The following is a 24,046-nucleotide window of genomic DNA, read 5'->3' as shown; positions in this document are numbered from 1 at the left end:
TACACTGCATTTAATAATATCATGACATATTTAATATATTATCTATATTTTTATAATTTAATTCCAGTCATAAGTATGTTGGATTAGATTTTGTTTCTGTACATGTTAATCCCACCCCCTCCCCCTCTACTGAGCTCCAGAAGTTTGACAGAGTACTTAAGACTAAATTAATTAAGATTGATACTTTTGGCAACATTGAACAATTGTCTTTTGATTGTCCCACTTTGATGCATCTCACACTGGCCTGAGATTTACCAGTCATCATCTTGAATTTCCAAAAATAATGTTGTTTTACAGTATTGAGCACTTTAGGTGCTCAATTTATTTATCCACATAGCTATTTAAAATTTAGACCATGGTTCCTACAGGCTGCTGGATGCTGTTTCAGCTTTAGGTGCAGTTGAAGTGTTTGGAACTCCTTTTCTTTGAAAATGGGAAAGGATAGTAAAGAATTGGCTTCTTCCACGAGTCCTGCTTCAGGACTCGAGTCCCACTCCTTGCCTGAGAGCCTGTAACTGAATCTCATGGTAGCTGATCTGGTGTTGTAAAACGAGTAATTTAAATGCCCTTTCCGTAAGGTTTGCTAATGGACACCGCATAGAGAACGCAATACTTCAGGTGATTTTAAAGACTGGAGTTTTGAGGGGACTGCTAATTTATGCCCTGATCCTGCACCTGCAGCATGTTAGTGTGGATCTAGGAATTTGTACAACACAATAGGTAAGACTTATAAATGGCAACTCTTTGCCACACTATGTTTAATTAGCCTGAAATAAGGTTCAGAACCTTACATGGTAGTGATAGTTGAGTTCCGTTCATCTGATATATATATACCCAGTCCCCCAGAACAAGACAAAACCCACCTTGTACCTTAGTATCCCTTCATATTAGCATATTGGATAGTTAGAAAGTATTCAGATGTCCCATCCCTAAAAACATTGAAGGTCAGGTTGGACGGGGCTCTGAGCAACCTGATCTAGTTGAAGACCCCCCTGGTCGCTTGCAGGGGGTTGGACTACATGGCCTTTAAAGGTCCCTTCCAACCCAAACTATTCTATGATTCATTTGTTCACAGGGCCGATGCTGTACAAATGTTTAAGAAATTACGGGGGGAAATGAGAAGATAAAACAAATTAAGAGAAGCAAATGGTGAAAGAGGAGAACTATAAAACTGATCATCTGCTTTTTCAGATTTTATAAGCCATTGTACACTTACTGCTATGGTAACGAACAGGAGTGGATGATACATATTTTGCCAATTTTAATTTTAAAAACGTGAGGAAGGCTGTGAGTAGTAGTATTTTCATTCTATTTTCAGGTAGTAGCTACTAGCTAGTATTCTGTTTTCGGCTCGTAGGTATGTTTTAAATGCTAGGAAAATAATTGTTCAATAAAGACTATCAAAACCCATGCACGTTCTTAGGAGAGGAAGGACATTATGTCATTTCCAAGATATTTTATTTTGCTGTCACAAAAAAGGACATTGACTGACACCAGAGGGAGCTGCATTCCTGTATGCCTTTCTTACTGAAGGGTTAATTGTGAATAGGCTCCTTGGAGACAAGAAAAAAGTTGTGAAAAGAATAATAAGGTGAATAATACATTCCTTAAGTAAAAATAAATAATAAGGTAGCATTTTATTTAAATGAAAAAAAACTTGTGCTCTGTTAATAAGAATAAATGCCAGTATGATGGACTGAGAAGAACAGCTAGTAGTAATATTGGAGAGAATATGATTTTTCTTTTAAAAAGGACAAATTTTGGTATATTTCTGGTCAATTAAGCAAGTTTGCAAATACAGTAAAATAAGCTTTTCACAGATGTTAAAATAATTTATTTTTAGAAGTCTATATTGACATTTAATTTAATAGGCAAACATGATCACCGCTCTTTCTAATCTGGTATTATGTATCCAGCTGTGACCAAGATCCTAAGATGTTGTTATTTTAATTGTCATAGTTGTCTGTCATTCACTTTATTGTACTGCATGAAATGGGTAGGGTTTTTCATTAGGCAGTCCTTTAATGATGTAAATTTTCTGAAGTGTTAATAATACTTTGGAATATTCATTCTATGTAATGGAACTAATTTTGATTCCTTACTCTTCTAACATATTACCTATAAATTAAGTAGAATGTGATCAGCTTTATTTACTAATGTATTTTTTTCTCATAATTTTTTTTTATCTATTTGAGTCTTTGTGACACTTTGTTCAGTTTTATCACCTGTAATAGTATCTTTAGTAATCCATTCAAAATTGAAGATATGGAATACACACAGAGATGGCAACATAAACAAATACTGGATTATAAATGTTGTATACATACATTCACACATAGTATTCTTTTGAACTGAACTTGTACAATTCACTAAAAGCAAACATTTTGCTTTGCTTGAAAAAGCATTTAGTTAAATATACTTCAGGCTAAGTAAAGAGACTGCCAACAGGCCTGTAGGTAGAGGCATTATGGTTGGCATACCACTTCAAATGTGACAGGTTGTTTTTAATGTGTTTCCCATTTGGGAATTAGTGTTGATAAGCATAGGCAAATTATTCACTGCAATATGTTTGTGGTTGTATGCAACATAATGAAAAGATTTTTGAGACAGGTTATTTCCAATTGGAGCTCATTAATGAGGTAGATGAATTGTATGCCTGATGAAATGATACAAATAAACTGTAACCTTAAAATACACCTATAAAAGGGAAGTTGCTGGATTTTAGAGCCCTGCAATTTACTTTTTATTTTATACATGAGATCTTACACTTTATTTTAATTTTAATTTTTATGTCTCTGAATATTGTGTGAGTTGTCTAATTAAAATGAATAATATATCTGAATATATTATCTGAAATACATTAAATTTGTAGTAAATGTATATAAAAGTTTTGTATTCCTGCTCTTAGTGGATCACATTTTTAAGTAATTTCTCTTGCTTCAGATACAGGTTAAAGAACATAAACTTTTCAGAGTTTCAAGACATATATTAGAAACTCTTAATGTTAGGTGAGTTGCCAGCTAAGTAGACTTTATGAACTTTCCATCTCTATTTTACTGCGGACTGGTGCTTAAAGACAAAGGTTCTAAGAATGGATGCATCTTTGATTTGCTTCTCACTGTGGCTAATAGCAGATGATCCAAGAATAAGAGCAAGGCAAGCATGTACAATACTCAGACTTATCTCCCAGGCTCCAAATCTTTCCAACATGTAAGTCTCTTCGACCAGCTGCAGTTTCATTTGTCTGGGTGTCCGGCTTACAGGCCTGTAGCTCTCAAGACATTCCATGAAAAAATTTGTGAACGTTACTGTTGTTTGCCACCTTTCAGTGAGTATTAAGGAGATTTACAAACTGTTACTAATATTTTACTGGTCATTTTGTCAACTTAGTTTTGTAATTTTCATACAGTCCTTTCATTTTCTTTGAGCCTCCTGCAAGGAAGCTGACCTTGACTTCAGGTTGCTTGACCAACCTGATTTCCTTCTATGACCAGGTGACCTGCCTAGTGGATGAGGGAAAGGCTGTGGATGTTGTCTACCTGGACTTTAGTAAAACCTTTGACAGCGTCTCCCACAGCATTCTCCTGGAGAAACTGGCGGCTCGTGGCTTAGACAGGTTTACTCTTCGCTGGGTGAGGAACTGGCTGGATGGCCAAGCCCAGAGAGTTGTGGTGAATGGCGTTAAATCCGGCTGGCGGCCGGTCACAAGCGGTGTTCCCCAGGGCTCGGTTCTGGGGCTGGTCTTGTTCAATATCTTTATTGATGATCTGGATGAGGGGATCAAGTGCTCCCTCAGTAAGTTTGCAGATGACACCAAGTTGGGTGGGAATGTTGATCTGCTGGAGGGTAGGAGGGCTCTGCAGAGGGATCTGGACAGGCTGGATCGATGGGCAGAGGTCAACTGTATGAGGTTTAATAAGGCCAAATGCCGGGTCCTGCACTTCAGCCACAACAACCCCACGCAACGCTACAGGCTTGGGGAGGAGTGGCTGGAGAGCTGCCCAGCGGAAAGGGACCTGGGGGTGCTGGCTGACAGCTGGCTGAATATGAGCCGGCAGTGTGCCCAGGTGGCCAAGAAGGCCAACAGCGTCCTGGCCTGTATCAGGAATAGTGTGGCCAGCAGGAGTAGGGAAGTGATCGTGCCCCTGTACTCAGCACTGGTGAGGCCGCACCTCGAATCCTGTGTTCAGTGTTGGGCCCCTCACTACAAGAAGGATGCTGAGGTGCTGGAGCGTGTCCAAAGAAGGGCAACGAAGCTGGTGAGGGGTCTGGAGCACAAGTTTTACAAGGAGCGGCTGAGGGAACTGGGGTTGTTCAATCTGGAGAAGAGGAGGCTGAGGGGAGACCTTATCGCTCTCTACAACTACCTGAAAGGGGGTTGTGGCGAGGTGGGTGTTGGTCTCTTCTCCCAAGTAACTAGCGGTAGGACGAGAGGAGATGGCCTCAAGTTGCGCCAGGGGAGGTTTAGATTGGATATTAGGAAAAATACTGAGAGGGTGGTCAAGCATTGGAACAGACTGCCCAGGGAGGTGCTGGAGTCACCATCACTGGAAGTAGTCAAAAAATGTGTGGATGCAGCGCTTCAGGACATGGTTTAAGGAACATGGCAGCATTGGGTTAATGGTTGGACTTGATGATCTTGAAGGTCTCTTCCAACCTTAGTGATTCTGTGATTCTGTGAAGAGTTCTGGCTTGAGGGTCTCTCCAGTTCCTTTCACTGAACACCAGGGGAAGGTGTTAAATTAGCTTGGCCACAGGGGTCTTGTCTTCTCTGAGTATTCCGTTATACCTTCATTACCAGTTAGCTCTACAGACTCCCTGGCAGGCTTTCTTGCTACTCATGTCTTTGAAGGAATATTTATTGTTAGTTTGCCAGTTGTTCCTTAGGCTAGTTTTTTGTTTTTATGCTTAATGTGCTGGAATTTATGATCCTTTCTCTTTTCTTCAGCTTTACATTTCTTCTGATATCCCCTTTTATATTCTGTTGTTTATAGTCATGCCGGTTTTCTATTGTCATTACCTAAGTCTTAATAAATAGTATGCACTGGCCTTCTGCTTACTACGCAGTAACTTTAAGTAATTTTGACAGTACCTGTAGGGATTTAATTTTTGTCCTTTTGATGTGTTTATTTTAAAATGTCCTCATTTTTAGATATACTTCCAGATGTATTGTTCACCAAAGGCAACATGTTCATAACTGTCTTTTCCTATTGTACCTGTCAGAAGTTGTGTGCAAGCCAGGTAGTTAGAAATTTATAAGATTTGTACTTCCAAAACCAATGTAAGTGCACAAACACTATACAAATTACATATTCACAGTATGGTAGAAAGTTTAAAAAGCTATCAGGTGGTATTTCAGAAATGTGGCTATAAATTTTGCTAGGCAGTTTAGTGGTTTTTTTCAGTGGCATTGGCAGATAACTCGAGTCGGGAGGGGGCATTGGAAGCACTATATGGAGTACTCTATCTGTAGAAAAGAAACTCGTTACTGATCCTTTTCTCATGGTACTTGAATCTCCTGCTCTTTTGGGCTAAATGTCTGATGCCCATTGAAGCAAACAAAGGAGATTCTTCTTTTACTTCAGTATAAATCGGCCAGTTTCTAGAATTTTGATCCTTCAAAGGAGGATTTATTATTTTACTGTGTATTTTTGAATAGGCTGGTTCTAATTAGCCCAGATATAAATATCTGATCTTCTGTTTTAGAAAGGTCCTCTGTACAATAGGAGTGGAAACTGTGCTTCATTTTGAGAAATGATGAGATAAGTTTCACTTGGAAAGATCAGTTATTGCTCGTACAGGAGCGGATTCAGATGCTGGAAATCATCCTTTTATACCTATCTAAGAAACTAACCAGTCTAGTTCCTTGCATATCAGCATAGTTAAATCAATTTATACCAGCTGAATATCTGTCCTGTAATGTATTAAATAATTTCATTTCTGATAAGTAAATTACAAGTAAGTATTTAACTTCTAGTTACTTTTCTTAAGCATGCTTAGTGAGCTCAGTAAGTACACGTTGTTACAAGTGACACTCATGCATATTAGATTTACTTACCTAAAATAGTTAGGAATCTTTTGCAAGGCAAACTCATTTGGCTGTCTTGTGGTATGCTTGAATTTTTTTTTTTTCATATTTCAGGTAAATATGCTGAAGATATATTTGGTGAACTTTTCAACGAAGCACACAGTTTCTCATTTAGAGTGAACTCCTTACAAGAACGTGTAGATCGCTTATCTGTCAGTGTTACACAGCTTGATCCAAAGGAAGAGGAATGTAAGTTAACTCCTGCATTGAAGATTTCTTATTTTGTCATCCAGACACCACTGATACATGAAATGGAAATAATAATAGTTTAAATTATATTTATAAGAACACAGAGCAAAGCATCATGAGAAAGAGTCCATTTCTATTCCTGCTACAGGTTTCTCTTACATCCTTGAGCAGCTTTCTCAGCTCAACATTTTCATGGTTACTGAACAGTACTGTTACCAATGAATTTACATAAAAACTGCTACAAGGGTATGTGTCACTTCAGTAGTATTATGTATTAGAGTTAATAGTATTAATATTATTATATATTATGTGAATGCTTGCAGATAAGTCTTTACTCTTTTTTTTCTACTTTCCTACTAATTCCCATGGGATGTAACTGTTTGTTCAAGTAGGGTTTTTGCATTTAACTTGTTACCACCTTACTTTCTGTATGAAGTTACAGTTGTATAATTCCATTTGTTGATGCTATATATCCCCTTGGATTCTTCCTAAATAGCTTTAAGAAGTATAAATATTGGTTAGCACTGAGAAAGCAAGTACTTGCAAAAGTCAGTAGGGTATGGCTCATGCCTATAAGGTAGAATTTGTATGAGATTTAAATGATGCATAGGCTTTGTGATGACTACAAGAAGATTGACCACCTAGCATGTAAATGCCATGAAGCTTTTCTGCCTTCCTGGATATCCGTTGGTAACAGGTGGAGCTATGAAAGGTCTTGTAACCCCAAACAGTTTTAGGGTGTTCTAGACTATATGGCTAAGACCTAGAAAGTAGAGCAACATCCTGTCATGAGAAATAACTTGAGATTGCCTGTGGAATCCAATTTTGAAGTCTAGAAGGCTGTTTTAGTTCTGAATGTCTAGTTATAATAGTTGTGTGTCATTCAGGAAAAATGAAGTGTCAAACTGGGATCATGGTCTTAAGGCTGTGTTTAGTTACCAATGTTGAAATTTCACTAATAACAAAATTAAGCTGAGGAAGTTTTGATTCTGTATTTTGTGTGACATTAATTTTAGAGCAGGTTTCAAAAGACAGCTGTTCACAGCTCGTAGCAGATTTTCCACCAAATCATGACTTGCCTAGGGGAATTCTTACATTAATGGGATTTTCCAAGTCTCTTGACAACTGAGCATAAATCATACGCATACACCTTTTTTTCCAATAAAATACCATGTTTATTATGATTGGATAATGACAAAAATCCTTTCTGTGTACAGTAACAAACTGTCAGCAATTGTAATTTTGTAAGAGCTCTAATACTCCAGAGTGTTAATGTCAGTTCTGCATTTACCCTTGACAGCCTAGTTTTTGGTTTAAATCAGAGTGGGTTATATGTTGATATGGCATATCTAATATGGCAACCGTTCATGTTTCAGGAAAATGGAGGGACCATTTTAAGTCATAGAGTTAAAGCGTCTAAGGATGTTACAGGATAGCAAGATGGAAGATTGTACTTTCCTGTGTAAATGGCCTTTGACAAGTTTGGCTGTAGGTTTCAGTACTAAATATCCGTAACTATTTGATGTCAGAGTACTGCTAGAAATATTTTTAAATAGTATGTAGTCTCAAATGCACCAGATCAATAACTTTTCAGACTACTGTGTATACTACAGCATTTGCTAAACTGTATAGCTGAAGAAAGGACAGACACCACAATTAAAGAAAACAGGGCTGAAAAGAGGTCTACTTGATCAAGTCCAGAGTGGGTAAGTGTGACTCAAATCTGATACCCTGGGTTTGTCTCTCATGCCACAGAATAACAGTGACTGGTAGTACTTCAGAGGAACATATGCAGTCCTCAGTGTCAGGAACCATTAAATTACTATTTTTATTAGCCTAAGAATATCCGGGCCTTGAGCCTATGAGCCATACCCAGTGTTCTTTATTCACAAACGTCTGTCCAGAATGAGTCACCAGGTGAGGACAAAGTTGATGAGAGAAAATTCGGTATTATATTTCCTTAAAAACTAGGGATCAGGAAACTTTCTGAGCCTGTTATGGGCTTGAAATCATCACGAATAGTTTGGTTTAGTCCTGATCTGGGCTAAAATAGCTGGAGGATTTTAATGCATGAAAGTGTGGGGGAAACATTTGGATTTACCTTTCTCGCCTTTCTTAACCCTCTGTGCAAGAACTAGATCTAAGGAAGAAATTTTTCACAATGAGGGTGGTGAACCACTGGCACAGGTCACCCAGAGAGGTGGTGGATGCCCCATCCCTGGCAACATTCCAGGTCAGGTTGGACGGGGCTCTGAGCAACCTGATCTAGCTGAAGATGTCCCTGCTTATTGCAGGAGGGTTGGACTAGATGACTTTTAAAGGTCCCTTCCAACCCAAAATATTCTATGATTCTATGAATTAAGCAAATTGCAGTACTTCTGCTCAGCTAACAACATGTGTAAAATGGGCTATACTTCTAAAATGAATCTCATTTGCTAGTTCTTTGCCAGCAGGCAGTAATAGAAGATTTAATGTGTTCCTTTGGGCCCATGCTATTACACAAGAGGAAGAAATTAGGATTCATTTAAAGCTAAGTGTCATGAACAAAACCAGCCCAGTCAGATTCATTGAATGAGGTGCAGATATTTGACAAGATGTTTCTGGTAGAGTCAAAGTAATAAAAAGCTCTAGATTTTTTTAATAGTCCGTGTCGCAGTTTTCTCATTTTGAATTATTACAATATCTCTGTGAAAGAATAAAACCAAATGAAACCAAGGTTAGGATTGTATCCTGAAGGAACTAACTCCTGGTGCTTAATCTTTCTGTCACAGAAGAATTGCTATGAACTTGGTTTGCTTTGAATTACTACACTGTTTCCAAGTTCTTGATTTCACAGAATTATTAATTTCATGTTGTAATCGATTTTTTTGCATACTTTATTCTTTTTACATACATGTGTGTTTTTCCCCTCAGAAGAGATACTAAACTTGCATACGGACAAAAAGAAATCCTCTGCTTTCAGTCAGTAAACTGAACTTTATTTCAATTGTATGGGAAACTAGCCTATATGTATTCAAGAGTTATCCTATCTGGGGTCTTTTTAGCTTTGGGAAAATACATTCTTGCTATGGAGGTGTGCTAAGGTTGACTGTTTCAGTAGCTCTGCAATATAAGATATCATCATAGGTCAGAAAATAAACCTTAAGAGTATAGTTTCTTTGCAACCATTTTTAATTTCAGTATGTACTTTGTAAATAACACTACTAACTCTCACCATATGTATGCAAATTTTATAAGTATAATGATATATTCTTCTTAATTTATCACATTTTGTGAGTTTATTTGTGCCATTAAGCTTGAAGTACTACTAAAAGTAAATAATTTCATATCTGTAGAAATTTGTCAGTTTTTAAAAGAATAGAAATCTGACAGTTTTTAAAAGAATATTCATTTTAGCTTTTATGTTGTATGTTTTTGAAATGCTGATAGACAGTACAGCTCTGATGTACAGTGTAATGAAGTGTTAGAAAATAGTTGTGTATCACTGAGAAATAAATGGTATCATGGTAGGAGAATTCATAACCTGCATATTTTGGTATTAATTTAGTGGTTGTTTAATATGAACTGCCTAATTCTATTTAAATCTCAAACTGGAGAGGATTTTAATCTCAAAGGCCGTGTATCAAATTCTTGATTTCTACAGCATATCTGTTATAACTGTGACAAGCAACTTGAAAAACTTAATGGCAGAAGTGCTGTGGCTGAGCATACTTCAGGAAAGGAATGAAACAGCGTTGTGAATTGTATTTCAGTAGGTTTCTGGCTTTGAATACATGTGCTTGGTTTTCTTCCTAAACATTCTAGAAATACTGCCCTGTCATAAAAAGGATAGTAGTTCAGGCGTTCTGCGGGATTAATGCTAAAGAGAGACTTGAGGTTTTGCTGTAGGCAAAAGAGGTGGCATCTGGCGGGGAGAAACCTAAAAAGCTCCACAGCTGATGGTAGTCTGTATACTTCTGAAAATGGGAGACTCGGTCACATTTTCACATCGGGATACTCAGCCCATCGTGAGACTTAGAAGGAAGGGTGGCAAATCCCATTTTAAGGGGCAGCTCACTTATGGCCTCTAGCCTCTGAAGAGGAATTTGGTGACTTGAGTATAAATGTAATTAAGGTGCAGAACAGTGAGCACATGAAAACTGGATCATGACCTCCATGTGTTATATGTTAATGTGGAGAATAACACTATTTCAATTCATTAATAAGAATTTTTACCCCCAAAGTCAAATAAAGAAAAAGACTATTAAATCAGATTAAAGCAGGTCGCTTTTCCTGGCACATCTCCCCTTAACTAGATGTTGGATTTGAGTGCGTCTCCCTCTCAAAGATCTGTGCAGATGGGCTGAGCTCCAACTGCTCTCTGTGCTTTTTCTTCCAATTTTCTTAGCCCTCAATTCAATTTATGAGTTATTTAGTAAGTAAATCAGTTTTAAATTAGTGTGTCCAAGGCTTAATAGTTCAGTGGTAAAGCTGTGATATTGTATAATTTGTATTTCGTATATAAGAAGAGGGATCTGGACAAAATGTCATTTGCTAAATAATGTGGTGGTTTTGTTCAGACTCACCAGCAGATTTACTGCTTGACGCAGCTGAGTGATTCACATCTTCCCTAACGGGCTGCTCGGGGCTCCCTGGTTCTACATGCTGCATTTAAAACAGCTTCTGAGTCCTCTTAAAATGATTGCTCTAACATTTACACCTTCACTTCGTTTACCTGTAGTAGTTAAGCTACACACATTCTCTATCCAAAGAATGCTTGAGCTGTTTTGGATATTTTTTTTAAAATCAGTATTTCGGAAAATGTGAATTTCTTGTGTTGGGGACAGGACCAAAGGAGAGTAGTTTCTGTTCTGCAGAAGTAGTCTTTCTGCTTAGCAACTATTAAACCTGCAGTGACCAGTCAGAAGTATCCTGATGGCAGAGAAAACTAGTATCTGTGTCACTCTAGGCATTGTTGAAGTGGATAATCATTAAAAAAATAAAATATATGAAGTAGAAATCAGATTGCAGCGACTTTAGGAACTGAATCACACAAATCTTTAACTGACGAGAATTGTCTCCCCCCAGTTAATTATATTTAGTTGGAATCTTATGACTTAAGTTATTCATTCGATGTTGTCATTCTTTCCTCCCTGCACGTTTCAAATCACTGGGTAAGATTTTGAACAGAGAAAGGGAGTTGTGGGCAACTAAGTCCATTGATTTGTATGTAATTTCCCATAGTCATTACATTCTGCAAAGAGGCATGGCTGTGGCATTCAAGAGTTCATGGTCTTAAAAGTTGTCAGGATGAAATTGCGCAGAAGGTGTTGAGAAAGCAAGCCTTTAAAAGAAATACATATTATTTATTTCTTTACCACCTTTAGAAGAATGGTATTTTTTGGCCTAGAACCTCTTCATAAATTGTACATTGGAGTGAGTTTAAAACAAAAAAAATATAGTAACAGGTTTTTTTCTTCTGGTGAAGCAAAAAAAAAAAATTAATATCTTTGCAATGCAAAAATAGCTACTTTCTGTCATTACGCTGATGTGCTCCATACCTGACTTTTACTACAAATTGGGGATTGCAGTTTAATAGAGAGGCTTAACAGGAGGTAAAACATTATTTTATATATATATTACCAATATGTTCTTTAATTTGTAGTTCAGCCCAAAAGAAATCCATTTATTTTATCTTAATAGAGTGTAATTTAAATACCTTTTTTTCCCCCAGTTTGTTGTTGATTACAAATAAAAATGGACTGACATATCTTTCTCAAAACCAAATGTACAAAAGGTTGGTAGTTTAGCTTTCTGACAGATAATTTTTAATTATGTTGAAAATACTGTGGTGTACAGAAAGGTAGACTGGCTGATATAATAGGTCTTTTTGTACAATCCAAATAACAGACACACTAAAGATAAACTGGCATTTGTTCAGGTTGTTGAATGAATGTTTAATTTAAATTGTGAACGTCTCAACATTTAAGGAAATTATTTAAGACTCCATTTTTTTGTTCATTGCAGTAGACGCTAGTGGTGTAGCAGATGGACTTTCAGGACAATGTATGCATATGAAATTTAGGATCTTGGGCTATATACAAAGGTTCTGGTGCTAGTGAGGAATTAGGCAACTGGGAGCTTAAATTTATCAGCATCAAGTCAAACGCCTGCAGCATTTCCAACTCATCCTTCAGTGTCTTGTCTCTTCTCACACCTGAATTCATACGTCCAATTTGTTCGACCTGTCCTCTTGCTGTGCCAGTTTGTCAACTAGCCAAAGCTAAGTGGCCGGATGACCAGACAGGTTTTCACATAATCCTCCCCCCGAGGTGGCAAGCCAGGCAGGGCTTCTGTTTCTTAGCCAGCTGGCAAGCTAAACAAATGGCTTTGTAAGCCAAACCGTGCACAGCCCAGGATTACGCTCTGCTTGCAGCATGAGATTTACCTGATCCCTGTCCGTAGGCGAGTTATACCAGTGTCATGGTCCTCAGCATTTTGTGTGCCGCATCCTTTCATTTCCTCAGTAACGTTGTCCTAATACAGTCAGCTGGTTTGAATAACGGTGTGGTTTTCAGGGAATGCCGGTCACCGGATATCAGCGCAGGAAATGCTGTTTTGCTGTTTGAAATTCGACAGTGTGTGTTTTCTGTGAAGACCTTTGCTACATAGCTGAGTTGCAGAGAGAAAGTAATCTGTGCTTATTGTTGGGGATTGATTGGTTATCCTCAGGTGGGTTATCCCCTTGTACATGCTTACAAAAAGTGGAGAGTTAAACAAGAAAATGGAGATGATGAATTAGACTGGCTTTATTTTCTCACTGACGGGATTAAGGAACACTAATAAAGAATTTATAGAACAATGTGTGTCTCAGTAATATGGTGTCATATAGTCTCTGAACATTTTAATACTAAAACAAAGAACTGTATTTATTGGAATAAATTAGTTTACCTCATTGCCTTCAGAATGTACACAGGTTCAAAGAGAAGTATCCTAACTTTTATTTTTGTTGGCATAGTCTCCAATAAGTGACAGACAGTTTAAAGACTTGCAGGATTGCCAAGCAACTCTGAACAAGCACATTTGGTGAGATTTGTAAAACCAGCAAACCAAAGGAAAAACAGCTGAAGTATAAAAGAATCTAAGACTAGGTTTTTAGATGAGGTAAACCCCAGTTCTTCTAACCGTGAACTTTTGCCAGCAAATAACAACCTGTACTTCATGACAGGTACAGAATAGATATGGTTATTTATGAGTGCAAAAATAGCTGCAGAAGTTGAGACCCCTAGCTGACATTCAGATGTTATAATACTTTCACACACTTAAAAAGGCTTCTGAGCAACTAATTAAAGGTATTAAAAAAGAATAAAAGACATTGTAATGAAATAGAACCTAAGGGTAAAAAGTAGGAACTTTTCCAGGAGCACACAACCTTGCCAACTGTAACAAACTTCAAAGCCAAACTGAAAATCAAATAAATCCCATCCTTAGCCTCACAAGGGATGCTGCCAATACACTTAGGTAAGAAGACAGAACATCCCAGGAATTGCAAGCCCTCTGGAAAATATCCTGCCTTCTGCCCCTTTGTGATCATACAGTAGAAATCCAGCTCTGTGAGTACATACGTATGTGTACGCTTGTATGTGTTAATGAACCAGAGTAAAATGCAGCTTTCAGCTTCAACAGGTGCACTCTTCTAAAATATTGTTGCCAAAGGCCCTAGAGATATGGGATGGTGGGGTGTCCTCTCATCTTCTGTAAAGGGGCACTACTATCAACCTGTTTGTATGAAATAAACATAATTTATACATAAACTTATATAATTTATATAGATTTATAGAAAAATTATTATATATATTTAGTATATTATAAAAATATATCATTTATATTTTATATATAATTGTATAAATAATAAATCTATACTTTTATATATATAAATTTATAGATAATTTATAGATAAAATGCGTGTGCTGAAAATACTCTCTTTGCTAGTATGTCTTAAAACTGTATGTTTTCAGTATTGTTTGTTATTAAAAAAAAAAAAAAAAAAAGCCCAAGCCAATGAAAAGGGCTGCTGCTTTATCTAGTGAAAATTTAATGCTGGCTGCAAACACACCTGGACTTCACAGATGTAGTAACTGAAGATCAGGGAGGGAAGGAAATATGACACTGAATATGTATGCTGTTTCCAAAATTAAAAGTGCAAGTTTCACCAGTTGTGGTTGCTTTCCATTAATCTTTTCCTAAATTGTCATGATTGTGAAATAGAAAAAGATATATGGGCTTTAGCAGCAGTAAGTCAATATATTTCAAATTGCTGTTTAATCTATTGTGTTCACCTGGTCTTAATTTCATTTGGATCTTACATGAAGATAATTGAGTATTCCTAACTACTGTGCTTAAAAACTCAAGGTGTCTCACCTGAATTAAACAAAGAAGTCTCATCTTGATTAAACAGTCTGATTAAAAAGCAACATTTGACTAGTTTCATGCGTTGGAACGTAGTATCACCTTCCATTAAAACTCACTGATATCAGTAGCGTAAACTTAAGTGATTTGCTGGTTTGGCATCTCAGTGGGCCTTCAGTGGAACTGCTACCTACGTGCAAGGAATGCAAAGTTTGGCTTGCTGGTAGTATAAAGGGAAGACCTCAAGATAGACAGGAATTTTTTAGTACCAAAAGGATTGGGAAATGGAGTTGGTAAACGTTATTAGGTACTTCTGAACTACAGAATGATATTTGATAGCTACAGTAAGTAATTCGTTGAACTGCTTTGGAGAGTCAGAGTTCTGAGATCTGTCCAGGTGAGCAAAAATTTCCTGTGGAGTTAAATAGAGGATAATGTGCTAGAACATTACGAGGATGTTTTTCACATAATCTGACAATATCTTGCCATGGCAGTAGTGCTAGATGAATTAATATTTGCTGTAAAATGTGGAAGATACTAGTAGCAATGCTTAATATTTATAGTTTAACCAGCATTAAGCAATTCCAGATTAATCCAAATAAACTATCTTTGGTTGTTTTGGTTTTTTTGTTTGTTTTTTTTTTTTTTTTTTAAATGGCAATATCCCCTTCCAGTGTCACTGCAGGACATTACAATGAGAAAAGCCTTCCGGAGTTCCACAATTCAAGATCAACAGCTGTTTGACCGCAAAACTCTGCCTATTCCTTTGCAAGAAACTTATGACATTTGTGAACAGCCTCCTCCGCTTAACATTCTCACCCCTTACAGGTTAGTAAAATAAAATTAATCAAAAGCCTTTTGTAGCTTATTTTATGTAATAGAGATACTCTATCTAGGCACATTGCTCGTGTTGAGTAGCACTTGAATATTTAAGGAGCCACATTAGAAAACTGTGAAGCTTCTGGCGGAATGCAAGCAGCAGAGGACATTATAAGCGTTAAAACTTTACTGCACTTTATTCAAGTGGTAGGAAAAATCCTTTTTTTTTTTTTTTACTCTGTATTTGTTGAACTGTGTAATGCTCTTGGATGTGAAGTGAAGAAAATAAGCAATTAAGTATGTAGAAAGGTCTTTAATGGAAATTAATGTTGTTGCTATCGCAAAGTCAGTTCCTTTCAGTAGTTGAACATGAGCAGCCACACACATTTGCTCATTATTTTGAGAACAAGATTTGAGTCATTGGAATGGGAGTTCTCTGATTTATGATACTCTTTTTTATTTACAGCTTGTGTTGAAGTTACTTTTTTAAAATCAGGACCTTGAATACAAGAAAAGATAGTAAAGAATGATGGCACAGGAGGTCAATGTTCATCTTTTTAATGTTCTTCGGTAAAATATTTCAGGGTCTGAGATACTAGGTATTCCTTAATATGCCTTTCCTTTGCCTTAAAGTTTGGATTCATGTGTTGTCAAATAAATACTATGCCCTGTTTGTGTCATTGTATTTCAGAGATGATGGAAAAGAAGGTTTGAAGTTTTATACCAATCCTTCATACTTCTTTGATCTGTGGAAGGAAAAAATGTTGCAGGACACTGAGGACAAAAGAAAAGAAAAGAGGAAGCAGAAGGTATATCTGTTAGTTTTATATAGCTTGTGGTGTTTTTTCCTAGAGAGGTTTTACTTGCAGATATGGTACTTTTTGGTTATGCAATTAATAACAATGCAGACTTTACAGAGTCATCTTCATTCAAGTAAAACTATGTGTATTCATTCAATTCCATCAACTTTAACAAATAAGTATTCAATAATAATAATAAAATAATATAGAAGGGCCTAGAGCTTTTATGCTGTCTTAATGTAACTAACAGCAGGTTTGCCGAAATTTGGAAGTCTTCTAGCAATGACTCAAAAAGGAGAAAAAAGGAGGAATACAGCAAGTAAAGAATTTCACTAGAACACTTTTATATAATACAAAATTCTGACAATCTGACAGATGAAAAAGCTTGAATGACGTTCGAATAGATATGTTTACTCTAAACTAGAAAGGAATTAGTAGGAATAGGGCACTTTGTTTTTATTTTCTTGAATTTAAACAACCACTTTTGCAAAGGTAATGCTACTTTTTGTTTCACCATGTTTCTGTATATTTCATACATAGATGCAGTAAATATAAGTGTCAGATTCATCATTTCATTTCAGACTTAGAATAAAAAGCTACTTATACAGTTATTTTTCTCTGTATTATTCAGCTAGTTCTTCACTAGGTTGAATTTTCTGCCTCTTACAAGTCTTTTTGGTTTACGTATCATATTTAGACCGAAAGTACATTTTTCTTGCACTTTGAATTGGGATTGTTTTTCATTATTTTGTGACTGATGCTTAAATGCAACTAATTAAAAGACAGTGTCTTAGTTGTCAGTTTTGTTTGCACAACTCTCCTACAGCAGAAAAATCTAGATCGCCCTCATGAACCAGAGAAAGTGCCAAGGGCACCTCATGACAGACGGAGAGAGTGGCAGAAGTTAGCCCAAGGTCCGGAGCTCGCAGAAGATGATGCTAACCTCTTACATAAGCACATTGAAGTTGCTAATGGCCCAGCTTCACATTTTGAATCAAGGTTTCTTTTTTTTTTTTTTCCCCCCATCCTTTATTCAGTACAGATACTCATACTACATAGTGAACATGCTTGAGAAATGGTAAATGATGAGATGCTACTGCTATTCTTGAACTGCACTGGAAATCATTGATTTAGCTCAATCAAAACTCAGTTTTAAAATACCTAGTCAGTGTGTCCTTAAAAGAATAGCTATTATCTTGTTTTTTTTAAGAGTAGTGTGTATCCTTGGAATTCATTGTATCCTTGAGGATGTGTTGTCATCTGCAACTTGAAGAAGGTGTAGCATCGCTTCTGCAAGTTTGCACCTAGGTGTGTCACTACATTCCAGTCTTGACCTACAAAATCCCTATTATTCTAGTCTCTTGGTTTTTTCTTCAGTAGATGCTGCCAAGACTGTAGGGTGGGTGTGATGTGAACAAACATCCACTTGGAACTCAGATGAGATCACTGAGCTTCTCTTTACTCTTGAGCAAATCCAAGATTTGATTGACATTTCTGGTTATAGTCCATTACAAAATCCAACCTGTTGGATTCTCATTTCGCAGCACGAATTTGCTGGTGGCTAAAAGTAGCATTTCCACATTTACCACATTTACCACGTGGTAAACACCTGCTGTGTTTGTACTTCTGGTGTTTGTGCAAAACCAGCTGAGAAACTTCTGATAGGAAAGAGGGCTGACAACTCATATTAGGAGTTTTGGTGGTGTGCTTTTGGGGGGTTGTTTTGTTTGTTTGCTTTTAATTAAAAAGTGTTCCTTGTCCTCCAAAAAACAGTTAAATTTTTTCCCCTATCCTTCACTGGCCAAAAGCACCGTAACAGAGTATTTTGTTTAGCTTTGTAAGGCCTTCAGACAAACTTAATAGTGATAGTGGATAATTATCAACAACTCTAGGAGCTAGTGTTTTCTGTTTGAAAAATGGAAAAGCCTGTTTGTAGAAAATTTAGCGCTCTGAATTTAGAAAGTAAAAATGGTCTCAATGCATTTCAGTCAGTGGGATACAACTCAAGTTATGGTGATTACCATTTTTCTGGGAACACCTTTATAGTATCTTTTCTTTGTAAACTACTGTGTCAAATCGTTGGCAGAAACATTGCTTTCCTGCTGTCCTTCTGTTGTGTTGTACATCAGATTCCACATTAGGCGCACTTGTTGCAGGACTCCTTTTGTATCCAGGACCATGGCCTAAACTTTATCTCAGTACTAGTAATGCAGTTGTGAATAATGCTGTAGTGCTTGGGACCACTACATGTGCAGAGCATGTCGTTCAGATACAGAATAGCACCGTGCTTTTGAGTAACAGAGTAAGACTTCACCCCCGAAGAATTTAATAGGTTAGATACTACAGTGGTGTATGTGGAATACATAGGGTACTCCTTTGCTTGTTGGAAAGTGTTCTGTGAACACATTTCCTCTGAATTTAATAGAGACATTTTTAAAAATTTTTAATTGAATAGTTAATTAAAATTTCCTAACTGATCAGGTCCTTAAGGTGTGTCTAAAGTTGTCATTAACAAGGAAGGTGAATCCTTTTAATCTGTAATTATCTTTATTTACTGCTACTACTCAAGAGTAGGTACTTAGATTATTTTATCTGTTGTATAGCTACAAAGTGTTAGGTCTAGAGTAATGGGTTCTCTCTACTGGAATACTTCTCTGGCAGAAGTTCAGCTAAATTACTCAGTTGTAAATTCTACTGTTCTAACATCGATGGCTGTTTCATGAATGTTATAGAAGAAGATGGTTGCATGTATGTAGGGATTGAGGAGCAGAAATGATTACTGAGTATAATGTCTGTTTCATAATACACTCTGGTATATGTGTACTTCTGATCGTATTGCTACATTTACTTAAGTCAAAATAATGTGACTAATAAACACTAAGATCACACACATACTGTAGAAATTGTCTGATATACCTGTCAAAAGCTTTAAACCCTTGAGCTGCTAGAAGCAATGGCATAGAAAGTGAGATAAATTATTTAAAAGCCATGAAGTACAATATGCAACATTGGTGCAGAGAAGATACTTGAATTCAGAAATCAAACAAGTATAGAGCATTAGCTAAGGGCACTAATACTTTCACTAAAGCTTACATTGGATCATTTTTCACTATTTTTCTACAGATCTCAAGCCTATGTGGACCATATGGATGGATCATACTCACTTTCTGCATTGCCCTATAGCCAGATGTCTGAACTTCTGAACAGAGCTGAGGAGCGAGTGTTGGTCAGACCTCATGAACCACCACCACCACCTCCAATGCATGGAGCAGGCGACGTGAAACCTGTGCCTCCTTGTGTTAGGTATGAAGTGGTCAAGCCACATGCAGATTTATTGGAGGGTTTTAGTTTTCCACCATCCCCCTAATGGTCCATTAGTATTATTTCCATGCAGCCCAGGCAGTACACACATCCTTGGGGCTGTGTCAGTCCACAGCCCTGACGCATCCACAGCTGCAGGGCCATGCAGGAGTTAGAGAGAAACTATACCCCGTAGGCTGCCATTGTGGAGAGAGGCCTTGCCTTGCCATTAATACAGTGACTATGTTGCCTTCGGAGTTAAATGGCAAGACAAAAAACTGTATGGAAAATATTTCTGTGAAAGACGTTGAAATCTCAGGATTTAGCTTTGGAATTTTGGAAATTTAAAATTTCCAAAATCTGAAGTAGTACCAGTAGTACAAATCTGATACTTGTACTACTATGCTGTGTTTCAGCCTACATGAAAGGAAGACTATATCACAGTAAGACAGTCAACTGTCAAAACCATATATTCATCACATTTGCTAAGTTGCAACTGCCTTTTTTTTTTTTTTTTTTTTTTGGTCTTCCCCCAAGTGTCTTTGTCTTCTGTTTCTCTATGCCTTTCCAGAACTGGATACATACTTAGAGCATTTTCTAGAGTGAGGCTCTGGTTGTCACTCCCCTATTGTTTTATACCCAAAATCTTAACTTTATGGTCAGGTACATACAACTTGGAATGGAGGACAGTTAATTCACACAGGGTTGCTACATCAGCAAGATGTTAGTCTCTTGAAAAGATTTTTTTTGTATGTATGTATTCAGGAGATAATACACAGAAATGCATAACTCTTTAGATTAATTTTCCACAACAGCTGAAAGAAATCCTCTAGTGGTATTTCAGGAAAATAATTTTACTGTTCCCTTTTGTTTGCTTCAGTTAACCTATTCGTTGCACTATGAGTGTCTAGCATATCAATATACCTCTCTGTACAAAGAATTTATCACCTTTTATATTAGCCTCACTCACCCTGTCATTAAACCTAAAATACCTGTTTCAAACATAGCTCATCCTCATTGTTTGTGCTGTTATGTTTTTAAAGTTCTGTGAATTGAAGCAATTAATCAACTGCTAGTTCCCTTAACTTCAGAAAAATAATTCAGATTTACTTAGGGATGGGAGGGGAGAATTATACTAGTATAGGAAACCTTTGATAAAGATGCAGGTCTGTGTAAGAGTATCAGCTCAGTTAATTGAATTTGAGCAAAGGTCTATTGCAAGACTGATGCATACTCCATACTGAGAATTAGATTTCCTTGTATATGAGGTGTGAATAACTTGAAATCATCATAGTACATGGTGCTCTTTAATGCCCAGCATTCAATATTCTTAAGTTGCAGAAATGAATCTATTACTATTTTTCTCACTCTCCAGCTCTAATAACTTTGTCCTGTTCTCAAATATTTTTCAGTTCCGCTACTGGCTTGGTAGAAAATCGTCCTCAATCACCAGCAACAGGCAGAACACCGGTGTTTGTGAGCCCCACTCCTCCTCCTCCACCACCACCACCTCTTCCATCTGCTTTGTCAACTTCATCCTTAAGAGCTGCAATGACTTCCACTCCTCCACCGCCAGTCCCACCTCCCCCCCCGCCTCCCACGGCGGCTCTGCAGGCCCCAGCTGTGCCACCCCCACCAGCTCCTCTCCAGATAGCGCCCGGAGTCCTACATCCAGCTCCACCTCCAATTGCTCCTCCCCTGGCACAACCCTCTCCTCCTGTCACTCGAGCTGCCCAGGTGTGCGAAGCTGTACCAGTTCACCCAGTTCCTCCACAAGCTGAAGTACAGGGACTTCCCCCACCGCCTCCACCACCTCCCTTGCCTCCTCCTGGCATTCGACCCTCCTCTCCTGTCACCGTTGCAGCCCTTTCTCACCCTCCTCCTGTTCTGCACCCTCCTCCCACGACCGTTGTCCCTGGCCCTCATGCCCCCCTAATGCCCCCGTCTCCACCGTCCCAAGTGATTCCTGCTCCTGAACCCAAACGCCACCCTTCAACTCTTCCCGTAATCAGCGATGCTAGAAGCGTTCTGCTGGAAGCAATACGGAAAGGTAACTTTTGGCTATTACAGGGCAAAAAGAACGGTCTCAGAAATTTGCTAAATATGCATTGAGAGATGGAATATTCCACCTAAGAAGTTAGTTTAGAGGAATGCATCTTAGGTCTGTTTCTGCTTTCTGTTCTCTACAGTGTATGCACTGCCAAGTAGATGGATTTTTTTTTTCACTATGTAATTGCACTTATCAGATGTGTAGTTTGGATGGCAAAACTGGTTCTCTGTGGAAGTGAGATTTTTATTAAAAAAAGTACATGTGATTATAGATGATCTGTGGAGATTATCTCCTTACTTCTGTTTACCTGAAAATGTAGCTATTTCTGATAACCTACAGATTGTGTAGAAGAAAAACGTTTTTCACAGACTGTTAGATAAAAGCAGATCAGATCAACTTGCATTGGAATTTTGATCATATATCAATGTATTACAGCAGCATGTAAATGTCATTCAGAAATCATTGCTTAAGACTTAAATCCATTAAGCATCTGATCTGGACAAGTCTCAACGCAGTAGTGGAGCAGTCTCTACATGGCGGGGTGCCCCGCTTGGCAGAGTGCGAGCGAACGGCAGAGGTGCAGGGCAATGTTTTCCTGATGATCTAGCGAGGAGCTGTATGTACAAGCTGTACCTTTCAGCTTACGTGGCCACGGCCAGAAAAATCCCCACTGCACTGTGAGTGCTGCTCTTTGACTGAGTGCCATCTTTGAATAGTTAATCTTTCTCAAACATTCCGAGTACCACATTCTTCTGGCTTTCCCCTGCACCTTCAACACAGTACAGAATCTATATGGTACAGTAATATCAGTAGGGAGGCTATAATACTAATAAAAAAAAATTAAAGCATCTATATGCACATGACTCTAAAGAAGTATCAACAGCCATTGAGTACAACCGGGGTGCATGAACATGAGTAGAGAATGTCAGAAAAAAAACTTAAGAAAGGTGAGCCTTCCGGTACAATTTCGGTGATTCCTGAAAACGCTTTTGACCACGTGGTGCACAAGAAGCAAAGGCTCAAGTTGCCACAGCTTAAATTTCCGTAAGGACCTGTGCTTGTGTTGCCTGTCAGTTGACAACAGAGAGTATTAAGTACAGGATGTAGGTCTTATTTAGACTCTGTCAGTCTGTGGTATCGTGAGTATAAAACCAAAATACATAATCTCTGTCATGTTTTTAACTAAGTTACTTTCTCATACTATTGGTATATGTTATTTCTTCTTGGTGTTTGATCTTTAAGTAATACTCTATCCCAAAACAGATTATTACATGATCAAAACTGAGTTACAAGAAATCCTATCTTGTTAGGATACTCAAATAGCTATAACTTTTAATTGAGAACATGAAGAGAGAGTATAAAAATTGTTTGGAAATGCAAATAGTAAAATGGCCTAATTACTTACTGTGGTACTAAAAATGTGGGTGTGTTTTTAATGAGAAGTCTTTAATTAACTTTAAATAACTTCATTTAAAAAGCAGGATATTATAGTAGAAGGACCGATTACCTCGTCTGCCATTGCAATTCTGACATTCCTCTCTTTAAAAACTTGACAGAGAACTTCTGTCTGAGGAGGATGATGTTCCTCAGCCTTCGTTTTCGCTTGCAAAGCATTTTGTGAATCATGAGCTAAATACTTTGCATAATGGTAAAGGAGGAGAGTAACATGTTTGTGATTTGATGTTCTTTAGGTATTCAGCTACGCAAAGTTGAAGAGCAGCGTGAACAAGAAGCTAAACATGAGCGCATTGAGAATGATGTTGCTACTATACTTTCTCGTCGCATTGCTGTGGAATACAGCGATTCAGAAGATGATTCAGAATTTGATGAAGTGGATTGGTTAGAGTAAAATTCTTACATTGCTGTACGCTGCAAAATCGAATGCTAATGTCCATTGTGGTGCTTGTTCTTTGAAAGTTTGATGGTCATTTCTGGTGTTTTTTGTATTCTTTTCTTTACATAATTAATCCATGTTTTTCTACTTTTCAGTTTACAAAAAGCTCCTAGTGCATCTTTGAAACTAAATGTTTTACAGTGGCTTTTCTTACACATTTTTTGAAAGAACATACTTTGTTCCAGTAGACCACTAAGTATTAAGCATGGGCAGCTGTTGGTAGAGTAGCAGTTTCAATTTTTTGGCATATCTTAACTGTGCACTTTGTGAATTTTAGGTTAATGAAGGCAACTGAGATTGACATTCCAAAGGCAGCTGTATGTACTAATGAGCCTTATTCCACTTCTGATAGTGTTTTAAAACATTAAACCTAGCTATCAAGATATCACTGCCTCGATTACATCTGTACACTAAAAGTACATATAGTAGCAGCACTGAACACACTGAAAGGAAAATGCATCTTTTGGGGGGGGGTATTATTGTTTTATTGTTGTTTTAAAATAATTATGGCCTTATTT

General features: G+C 37.5%; 1 protein-coding gene across 1 annotated transcript in view; it reads left to right on the top strand.

Annotated features, from left to right (window-relative positions):
• The window catches only part of WASF1 (WASP family member 1), a gene marked incomplete at both ends in the record, with an annotated part of 31,445 nt that extends 7,962 nt beyond the window's left edge, over positions 1 to 23,483 (top strand). Inside the window, 7 exons of the mRNA XM_081997554.1 lie at positions 6,143 to 6,277; positions 15,340 to 15,493; positions 16,176 to 16,293; positions 17,111 to 17,283; positions 19,408 to 19,587; positions 20,997 to 21,634; positions 23,326 to 23,483. Of these exons, the coding sequence (XP_081853680.1) occupies positions 6,143 to 6,277; positions 15,340 to 15,493; positions 16,176 to 16,293; positions 17,111 to 17,283; positions 19,408 to 19,587; positions 20,997 to 21,634; positions 23,326 to 23,483 (1,556 nt within the window). The remainder of the gene's footprint in view (positions 1 to 6,142; positions 6,278 to 15,339; positions 15,494 to 16,175; positions 16,294 to 17,110; positions 17,284 to 19,407; positions 19,588 to 20,996; positions 21,635 to 23,325) is intronic.
• Positions 23,484 to 24,046: the final 563 nt, after the last annotated feature.

Source organism: Phaethon aethereus (assembly GCF_964289735.1).
Source record: "Phaethon aethereus genome assembly, chromosome: 3".
Taxonomy (NCBI): domain Eukaryota; kingdom Metazoa; phylum Chordata; class Aves; order Phaethontiformes; family Phaethontidae; genus Phaethon; species Phaethon aethereus.
This window is presented reverse-complemented; position numbering and strand designations above follow the sequence as displayed.